At 42.6% G+C, this 10443-nt stretch overlaps 1 protein-coding gene across 2 annotated transcripts in view; it reads left to right on the top strand.

The window, feature by feature from the left end:
* Nucleotides 1-706: 706 nt before the first annotated feature.
* UBE2H (ubiquitin conjugating enzyme E2 H) overlaps nt 707-10443 on the top strand; it is a 106592-nt gene continuing 96855 nt past the window's right edge. The window contains exon 1 of one of the 2 annotated variants that reach the window (XM_049641846.1): nt 707-1214. In XM_049641846.1, coding sequence (XP_049497803.1) covers nt 1162-1214 — 53 coding nt within the window. In that variant the 5' untranslated portion in view covers nt 707-1161. The remainder of the gene's footprint in view (nt 1215-10443) is intronic. The other variant, XM_049641841.1, reaches the window with a different exon arrangement.

The following is a 10443-nucleotide window of genomic DNA, read 5'->3' as shown; positions in this document are numbered from 1 at the left end:
ACACCATAGTAGGTGCTCCGTAAATATTTATTGGACGAATCAGAGTATACAGGGTTAGTATAGCAGTTCGGAGGGCAGAACAATCGCTGTCCTTTGAACTACAGCACATTGGGGGTGTTTCAGCTTCTATCAGTCTTTCCCTCTGTGAAATTACCTCATACTCCGTGGGGTAAGGATGCTCGTACCAAATTATTTCTGGTCTTGCCAGCTCGCTGCCTCCATTCTAATCCTTGAAGTAGTGGCCCTTTCCATGTGGAAGGTAACGAACCCTGGTTTGCAAGCTCCGAGGAAACCTTGCTGTAGTCTACGATCGCTGCAGACAGATTCTCTCCATCCAAGAAGGGAGCAGAGGGCAGAGAACCTGCTGGTGTGGGAATTTCCGATTTTGGTGCCTATCCAAGGAATTGCCACCTCAAATCAAATAAACAGCCTTTTAACAGTGTATGTGAGAAGGAAGTTTATTACACTAAAACACACACATGTAATAATATTGCCATTATTTACTATTATCGTTTGTGATGATGATAACGTCACTGGCAGTTGAGCGATTAAGCGTGCGGGGGACTTGGGGGAGGGGGCACAGGGCTGTGAGGGCAGGAGAAAGAGGAACTACATCTCCCAGAACCCCCCGGGAAAGTCCACGCCGCGGCGGCGGCGCCCCACCCCTCTCGCCAGCCGGGCCCGCCCCGCAGATGACGTCACAGAGGTGACGTCACGGCGCCCAGAGCGAGGCTAGGGTAGAGAGGCCGACTGAGCAGGAGTCGTCCGCTTGTCGTGGAGGCTGCTAGGGAGCCGGCGAGAGGGTGAGCGGGCGAGCAGGCGAGCGAGCTAGAGCAGGCAGGAGGGAGCGACGCGCGGCGCAGAGTAGCGCCGGGGCCGGGCCGCGGCGGAACCCACAGCCGGAGAGGGGCAGCCCGAGCCGGGCGCCGCGGGGTCCCCACCCCCACTCGGCCGGACAGTGCCCGGTGTTCCCCCGTGCGGGGGGCGGCGGCGGCGGCGGCTGACGGGACCGGACAGGATCGCGGGGGTGTTGCCACCTCCACCGAGGAGCCGGCGCGGCCGCGGGCTCCTCAGAGCCGGGGCCCGGGGCCCGTGATAGACGGGCCGAGGAAAGGAGAGAGGCGGCGGCGGCGCAGGCGACGGGGAGGCAGCGGCGACACCATGTCATCCCCCAGTCCGGGCAAGAGGCGGATGGACACGGACGTGGTCAAGCTGTATCCTTCGTGGAGGGGGGATTCGGGCTGTCGAGGGGGGGGGCTGTGTGAGGAAGCCCAGGGCACCCCTGAAACCCAAGCAGGGGCCCTGGGGCACTCCAGGCCACTGTTCGAGGCTCCCTTCCTCTCCTCCCTCCCCCCAGTGCCTACGGCGGCTCCTTGGCACCTCCCAGAAGCCGAGAGCCTTTCCAGCTCCCCCTTTATCTGCAGCACCCCGAAACGTGCGTTGTTTCTCGCTGTTCTGCACCCCCTTTGCCCGTGACTCTCTCCACGACGTTTGGATTCCCAAGACGACGTGGGGTTTTTTTTTGGTTTTTTTTTTTTTTTTTTTTTTTTTTTTGCAGGACCAGCTACCTCTCTCTTTATCACCATGTCCACCTCAGGGTCTCTCCTGTTTGCTCGCTCTGGATTTAGGGACTCGTGATAGAAATTCCCGAGAGTGAAGCCTTTCTTCCTTTCTTGAGATGCCTCCATTCCCTCCACTCACTGTGCTTCTTGAACTGGGGTAACTCAAGTGACCTCCTTTATCCCTAATTCCTTTCTATATTAGGAAGAGTAGTCTGCTCAGTGCCCCCTCTTGTAATAAAGAGCTCTGAGTGTTTTAAATCAGAGACCCCTGTTAAGCTCTCTGGTCCCTAAAAGAACCCCACGGTTTTTCTTTTCACTGACAAAGCCTGTCCCACCCATAGTTGTATGCAGTGAAGACCCCCAGGCCCTCCATAAGCCACCCTCCATATTGTGGACATGACAGCTGGAGGAGGGAGAGAAAGAGGATCTCCTTGACAAAATAGCCCCTGTAGTGGCCACTTAAGCAAACTCTGTCTATGAGGGTAAGGTTCTCGGGGGAATAACTGCCCTGATTTTACCAAGTGACACCTTTTATTCCACCCCACCCCCCAACTTTATGTACTCTGGAGGTGGCAGTGGGAAAGCTATAACTGATAAGGGCCCTTCAGGCAGAGGTTTTGGTTGGAGTCCAGACTGATTATTTCGTGACCAGCTAGAGAAATTCGCGAAGGTTCCTGTGACAAATGTAGAAAAATTTTGAGGGGTAATTTAGAGGGTTGGGGGAGAGAGAGGAAACGAGCCCAGTGTTCTGAGCACCTAATCCCTGGGGAGAAGGGGAACCGGGGATGGGGAGTGGTGGTGTGTGAAACGCAGTTAAAAAGTCCTGTCTCCTGCTTCTCTTTCTCCCTCACCCCCATCCCCCCACCATTTCCCCCTGTTGCAGGGTTTTGTTTATATAACTCAAGTTGTTTGGCTAGATTCTTCAGGTGAATTCCTTCTTTCTTCCTTTTATTTGTTACTGTTTTTGATTGAACATTTTCCCTCTTTTTAGAGATTGATGATTATTGTCAAATACTGAGTTATGGAATTCTCAGAAGTTTTTTAAGAAGTAGTTTTTGTATTTGGTTTAGAAGTGGGGGATGGGAGAGAAGTTGCCTGGGCAAGAGATTTTTTTTTTTTTTTTTCATAATCTTTTCAAGAATAGGGTGTTTTTCTCCTCACTCGGGAAAACTTAGCCAGAAATTAGGAACAGTAGATAAAACTACTAAGTTTTAGTATTTGAAGTTCAGAATTTTGGGGTGGTGGGAAGGGGGATTACAGAGAGGAGCAAATAATAAAATATATGTTCCAAATACATGTCTAGGCACAAGTGAAATTGACTCTTCCTGAGCTGTTTGTGGCTGTGATTAAGTTTTGTAAACGTGTGAATGATACCAGTAATGTTGGCTTTTCATAATGTTGCAGGAAAACTTGTAACTATGGCTGTGTGTTCATTTTACACAAAGCAGTTTCGGGTTTTATTTTTGTTTAGAAACTAGGAAATGACATGGTGGCAGCATCTGAGTTATTTTTATCCTGAATTGAGAGTTACTGTCACACCTAATGCAAATTTCTACCTAATGTTTAATTGGGATGGAGGTGGAGAGAGAATTCCAGCTGTTTTTGATCAATGTCAGTGTCTCAAATTATATACATATATTTTTAGAAGATTGAGGATAAAGGGTGAGGCCTAACTTGACCTGATGCCTTTTCCATACAGTGCCTTTTGTTCATTTAGTAGTTGTGGCATCTAGAATGATTACCGCATTTAGGAGTCGGGGTGTGGGGGGTGGAGAGGGAGAGGAAAACAGACAAAGAACAGCAGGGTGTCTTTCTCTTTTTTCTTCCCCTAAGTGGCTTATTTCATAGCTTATTTTTAGTAGAAGATGAAGAAAGGCAAAGATGCATTGGCCTTCTGTTCTTTCCCCACCTTCCTCCTTTCTGACAAAAGAAAGCAGAGGCGCTTTAAAATCATAGATCTCTAAGATAGGAGGACAACAGTCTCGGGACTTAAAAGCCAGAGGTTATCTTTGTTTCATGTTTGTTATTTTCTGGTCTAACGTAGTTTGGAAGTTAAAATTTTGGTATTTCCTTTTGTGTGTGCATGTGTGTGGTGGGGGTGAGAGATTTTGTGGCCTCTTTTCTCTGTTGAATTCACATTAGTAGGCCCAAATGGAGCCCATAATTTTTGAGCAAGGTATATTTAGCAAAAATTTAAGGAAAAATTTCCCAACCCACTATTAAAATTAGTACAGTTGTGTGAAAGGGCCGGGGTTGAAAATGAAAGATGGTGGAGAGGAAGTAGAGAAGGTCTGAAGGAATGTACTTGCTTTTTGCCCCTCAGTGCCCCTTGATGATTTCTTTGGTATGGAGGCCAATAGCTGGTCTCATTGCAATCTCCTGTTTCAGCCCATTTTTGGATGTCTCCTGAGTGTAATTATGCCACCACGATTTACAGCTTGGCAGGGAACCTATAACAGTAGGAAAGTAGTGGTGTGGGGGTAGGGAGAGAAGGGGATGTGTAACTAATTGGCCACTGCTTTCCACCACCTAGCTAGGTTCTTTCCGAGACACTGTCTCTGGTTGTTGTTTGGAGTCGGTGCAATTTCTTTTGTGACGGGTTGGTAGGAGGAGAGCTGACTCTCAAGTTATGCAGGGAGTGAGTGTTTTGCACCGATGCACTTAATAATCTGCTGGGCGATTATGTTCTGAAACTCTGACTCATTCATTGTTTCTGTTCTGATCCTTTGCTGAGGGTTGTGCAAACCTCTCCAGGAGCCTAGAAACTGATGTACTGACTTCTGGGTCCTGTAGGAATTTGTCCCAATCAAAAAACTTACAGTCAGCCCAGATCCTGTGGTATGGTGGTGAATAGCGTGGCCATTTGTTTGCAAAGTCAGGTAGATTGGTGATACCGTGCTGTTCCCAGCCTGGCAAGCGTTAAGGTTTCCATCTCAAACCCAAACCCAGGCTGATTATTTAGATTGTCTGAGAACTGGGACTCTGGTGACCTTAAAGCGTGATTTGCCCTAAAGGAATATCGGTTTAAGTTCTCCCTGGTGGAGGAACAAACAGCTCAGATTACCCGGGTTTCCTTGTTGGTGGGGGTTACTCGTCTCACCCTGTTGCACAGCCTGGTGATCCTTTTATCTGTGAACCAGTGGCCCCTGCTGAAGGCTGGAGCTGCTTGTTTTGGAAAAGCGTATGCAGGGAAAAGGCCTCAGGCACAGCTCCTCACAGCTCATTGGCTGCTCTGTTACTACCCGGAAAAGGAGGAGGGGTGGAGCTACCAAACAGCTGATGGAGTGTGTGACCAGAGTGTTTATATACAAAAGAAGTAGGGGCCGGGGACGCCTTGTGAGTGGTGTTACAGGATTAAGTGTATTTTCAAGGGGTGGAAAAGAGGAAAACCTGACCTCTCAGAGTACAAGAAGTAAGTGTTCAGGGTTAAGTCAGAAAAGTGAATCTGATAATAATGGGGACTTGGCATGCCCTGTATTTGTTATTGGTGTGAGATTTTGGAATTTACTTTATAATACTAAGTTTTCAAAGATCTCCTTTTTCAGAGGGAGTTGTGGCAACTTAAAATAGGATATGCCCCCACTTTAAATGTACTTAAATGACTCATGCAGGGATTCAAAAGTATGGTACAAATGTAAGTTTTCCCTACAAAAGCTTGAAGAGTGATAGAAAGGGGCAGTGACTTTTACTAAATTCATTAGCAGCATTTAGTGAAACCTTACAGAATCCAGGGTGTCTGCTTTAGGGTTTCAGAAGCTTTCAGGAACAAGTTCATCCCCCTAAAATGTTTGAGCACCCACTTCATGCCGGGTTTGGTGCTAGGGGGTTAGTAGTGAAAAATTCAGTGTGGGTGGTCATGATGCTTATGTAACCAGTTAAACAATTAAAAAAAAAAACAAAAAAAAAAACCAAAGTAGAGCTGTTTATAGTAGGTCAGCATTGTATGTATCAGCTTTTTGAATAACTTGTATTTACTTTCAGAATTGACTTTTCAAGGAGAAGAAAGATTAAAAAGTGAATTTTATGCAATGGGATGTATGGGGTGCTATATTCCTATTATTTAAAAGGTAGATGTTAAAAGAAAATGGAAACAAAAACATTAAAATGCTTAACCCTTTGACATCAGCTTTGGTATTTTGTTGTTAATCAGTAATTATTCTATCCCTAAATTAGTAGTCTTTGTTACTCTTTAATTTGTGCTCAGAGTATAGACGATTCTGTAATCTTTTAACTAGCTCCAGTGTCAGTTGAGAGAACCTGTGTTTTGCTTTTATTTCCTGTGGACTCTGTTTTTGTGAGATGTTGAGGTGGAAGGTGGAACAGCTTTATGGTCTTCAAGCTAGAAATTAAAGGTTTGGCAACTCCCAGTGTTCTGAATTTGTCTTCTCTGCCTAGATTTTGGTGACAAATATAACATACTGGTACTTATTTTTGTTAAGCAGGAACCTACATGAGTAAGCATTCACAGCTTCAGAACATCAGAGTCCTGCAGTGCAGTTCTAGTAAATTACACACAAGCCTGAAAATTCAGCTTTTAGGGGAGAAAAATCTTTTGCAGATGTGACCCATAAAAGTCCCTTAACCCTGTTTGTATGCATGTGTTAGAAACACCTGGATTTGTTGTTTTCCTAGTGTTGTGCAATTTGCCTAGTACCTTGACCTGTGTTGTGTGTGTGTGTATGTATATACACGTGTATACGTATATATACAAATACATGTAATATTTAGTATCTTGTTCACTCTTAACAGATTTGATGGTTCTAAGAATCATTGGATTTTGTTTAAAGATTTTATTTTAAAGTAATCTCAACACCCAGCATGGGACTCAAACTCCCAACCCCCGAGATCAGGAGTCGTATGCTCCACTGACTGAGCCAGCCAGGTGCCCCAAGAATCATTGGATTTTTTAGGCTTGCAATTCAGACCTGCAAAAGTGCTTATGGTATAATAGCTTCTTAACTATAGACCCACAGTGTACGTTTTAGTAAACTACTTTAACGAAAAAACTGGATCATGCAAGTAGTAAGACAATTGAGGAAAGTATAGGTTACAAAAGGGGGAAGAAAACAGTCACTCATAATCCTATCCTTTATACAGTGGTTCTCAAACTTTAGTGTGATCTTAATTACCTGGAGGGTTTGTTGAAATAGGTGCTGGGGTACTAGCCCTGGAGTTGTCTGACTCAGTGGTTCTAGAATGGGGCTCAAGAACTTGCATTTCTAACAGGTTCCCAGATGATCTTGATGCTGTTGGTCCACAATAGGGACCACAGCTTAAGAACCATTGTCCTCAAATATTAACATGATGGTGTTTTTTCTTATCAGTCTCCCCCTCTCCCCCATATATTATTTTCAACCTGTTGATCATCTTGTATGTATGTGCTCTGTTTTTGCTTAATAGTTTTTGCAGCTTCCCCCTTCCCCCCAATTAAAAATATCAAACATAATGAATAGATCATGTAATATGCCATTCCGTGCCCATGCCACTGATTTAATTCTTTGGCATTTTGTCTGTGATAAGATTGAAATTAACATCTTGTACATAGGCTTTTCTTGTACTTGTGGATTATTTCTGTTTCCTACTAGAGCAAAGAAGATAACCATTTGAATTAAAATAATTTCTTTTTTCTGTTTTCTTCTAGATCAAAGAAGGTAATCATTTGAATTAAAATATTTAATTAAAAATCTTGGGGCCCCACACTCACTCTGCTCTCATTTTGTTCTGTTGTGTTTTAGTTGGTGTGATTTCAGCAGTGAAGCAATCAACCTGTCCTAGTGATGACAAATGAATTCTGATCTCTTTGTTTTATATGGTGTGTGTGTGGGTGTGCGAGTGTGAGTGATAATGGCGATCCTTAAATTAGGGACACTTTTGTACTTGCCAAAGTGCCTACTGTGAGTTGGTATATTAAATATATACATTCATGATTAGATCTGACTGGCAAGAGCTACAGAATTAGTTGGGATATCTTGAATTTGTTTCCTTCTGCTTTTCATTGAGGTATAATATAAAATAACTGTATATATTTAAAAATGATAAATGAGATAAGTTTTGACAGAAATATCACCCATGAAGCCTATCATCACAATCAACCATTGATTTGGTTTCTGTCACTATAGATTATTTTGCATTTTCTAGAATGTTATATAAAGGTAATTATAGAGTATGTCCTTTTTTTTTTAAGTGACCCAATTATGTGTTCCCATAAGAAACCCTCTTTATTTATTTATTTTTTAAGTTTGTTTATTTATTTTGTGTGAGAGAAAAAGTAGGGGAGGGGCAGATGAAGAGGGAGAGAGAGAATCCCAACCAAGTTCAGTGCTCTTAGCACAGAGCCTGATGCAGGGCTTGATCTCCTGAATAGTGAGGTCATGACCTGAGCTGAAATCAGGAGTTGGATTCTTAACCAACTGAGCCACTGAAGCGCCCCTAGAGTATGTACTTCTATATGAATTCTTTCATCATATTTTGAGATTTACCATGTTCTTTTCATTGCTGAGTAGTATGTCATTGTAAAGCTATAGCACAATTTGTTTACTTACACATTTTCCTCTTTATGGGCGTTTGGGTTATTTCCAGTTTGGAGCTATTACAAACAAAGCTGCTATGGATGTTTTCTTTTCTTTTGGGTAAACATATAGGAATGGAATAGCTGAATCATGGGGTAGGTATAGGTGCTTAACTTTTTAACAGATAGCCTGCATTTAATTTTGACTGATTGTCTGTATTTCACATACATTAAGATTGTGACATGAAACATGTATTTATTTTTATTTTTATTTATGTATTTTTTATTTACTTATTTATTTTTTTGAGACATGTATTTTAAAGGAATCCCATTAAATAGCATGATTTGAAAGCACTGATTTCTTACCTTACTCTGTCAAGGCTAGTTTAGTAACTGTTTTTCCCTCTCCTCCATTCAAAATTAGTGAATTAAGTTTTCATTGTGAAAATTTTGTGGCCCTTTGACATGGTACTTCAGGGATTACGGTCACAAATAACTTATTTTTGCATCTGCTAGTAAGACTCATTGCTTTTCTGAAAAGATAAGCACACTTTTTGTTGATGGTACCCTTTTCTTTTTGTAAAGTATTGATAAGATTTTTTTTTTAGACCTTAGTTTTGCTTAGCACTTCCAATTACATTTATAGCAGCTTACAAATATTTATGTAGGACTCTGTTGAGGTCTGAATAGTATCTTCAGTTTTCATATGGACTAAATTCAGAAACCATTGGCAACTCCGTGGCAGAACTGAAAACAGATTCTAAGAGTTAGGGTATCCCTTAATATGTTTTCCTGGAATTTTTTTTTTAAGTTAGTTTTTTAACAAAATAGGTTTTTGTTTTTTAAGTTTTTGATGTTCCGTATAAGTTATTTGATAGGTTGATGGACATTGCTATGAGAAAATTTGATGTTGGTTTGTAATGGTTGTCATCACACTCTTTCTGATAAATTACGAGCATTTGAATTTATAGGTGGTTATGCGTATTGCTTACACGATTAACATTTTCCTGGCACTTGGAACTTTAACTTGCCTAACAAGAAAAAAGACCACCTCCTGGTTTATACTTCTTTCAGGTGGGAGTCAATGATGATTTATTCAGCGCGTAGACCTTTAGTTCAGTTGTCAGACGCCAGGATGGCGCTCTGAGCATGTATGTATGTTAGAGAATTATTTTCGGATTGCCAAAATGTAATTGAAGCGCACTGTGGAAACCTTTTGAAAACACAGAAAAGTCAGCGTGTGCTTTTGAGAGACTGTTGGTACGTTAGTGATTCTCCGGTGGGGTGGGGTATCCCGTTTTAGGAGAATGTTACGCTTTCTGGGCAAGTACTCTTGTAGCTTCTTCTCCGCACCTCACCAGATGCTGGCGCAGGGTGTCTGGTTGTTTGCAGGCTGGTGCTCGCGCTGGCTGCCGTGGCTGGCACCTCTAGAGCCAGGTGGTGGAAAGCCCCACAGGGCAGCTCTATGCGGATGAAGGATCCCTTTTGCTTTCCTCCGCTTTTTAGGCATCCAGGGCTTGAGGTAGGAGGTGTAAACAGGTGCTGCTGCTGATCTTTTGACCTGGTCCTGCGGAGAAGTCGGGGAGGAGTAGGAAACCCCATATGAAGGGGAGAGGCTTGGCTGGACTTTGTCATCCCCTGGAGAGACAGACATGGCTGGTGAGTCTGTCCCTGGGCCCACAGCAGGTACCTGGGCTGTAGCACTTGGAGGAACCATAGTTAGGGATTTAGAATATTGTTTAATTGACCGGGAATGGAATCTTACGTCTTTCGTTCAACTGCTTGGTTTCTAACTTGTAAACCACTTTTAGCGAGGCATTATGGATAAAAAGTAAGAGATATTCTCTACATGGGAAATTGTTATTAATGTTGTAAGTTATGCATTTTCTCTTTAGCTTTAGGCAAAACGTTTCTTTTCCCACGTATCGTGTTTTTATCACGTACACTTTTCAAGGTTTCTTGGATTGTAAAATCTTAGTTGAGGTAATATAAATAGAAAATAAGATACAGAGTGTGCCTGGTTCGTGTTACCTCAGAAGCAATTGGGTTACTACTCTGCTTAGTGAAAATAAATTTAGTTGTTTTGTCCAAATGGTGCCAGTGTAACTGGTTATCCGGATATTGCTTTTAAGTCAGTTGATGTTATATTACGTAGTTTCAGGAAGGTTGATTAATTTTAAAAACACGTATTTGGGGGAACATTTTCCATTGTGGTTACCGGTAGAAAGATGATTCAGGTAGAATTGTGTTCGTTAAGAGATCACTGGGTGTAATATAGTTGGTTATATTGTTTTATGGTCTTACAGACTACTGAATGTTTAGTACCCTTTTGCTATTTATCTAAACCTGTATATAAGTTAGTAAGTCTCCCTG

The sequence above is a fragment of the Panthera uncia genome, chromosome A2 (genome assembly GCF_023721935.1).
Source record: "Panthera uncia isolate 11264 chromosome A2, Puncia_PCG_1.0, whole genome shotgun sequence".
NCBI lineage: Eukaryota > Metazoa > Chordata > Mammalia > Carnivora > Felidae > Panthera > Panthera uncia.
The sequence above is the reverse complement of the archived record's forward strand: the minus strand, read 5'-3'. Positions and strand labels throughout refer to the sequence as shown.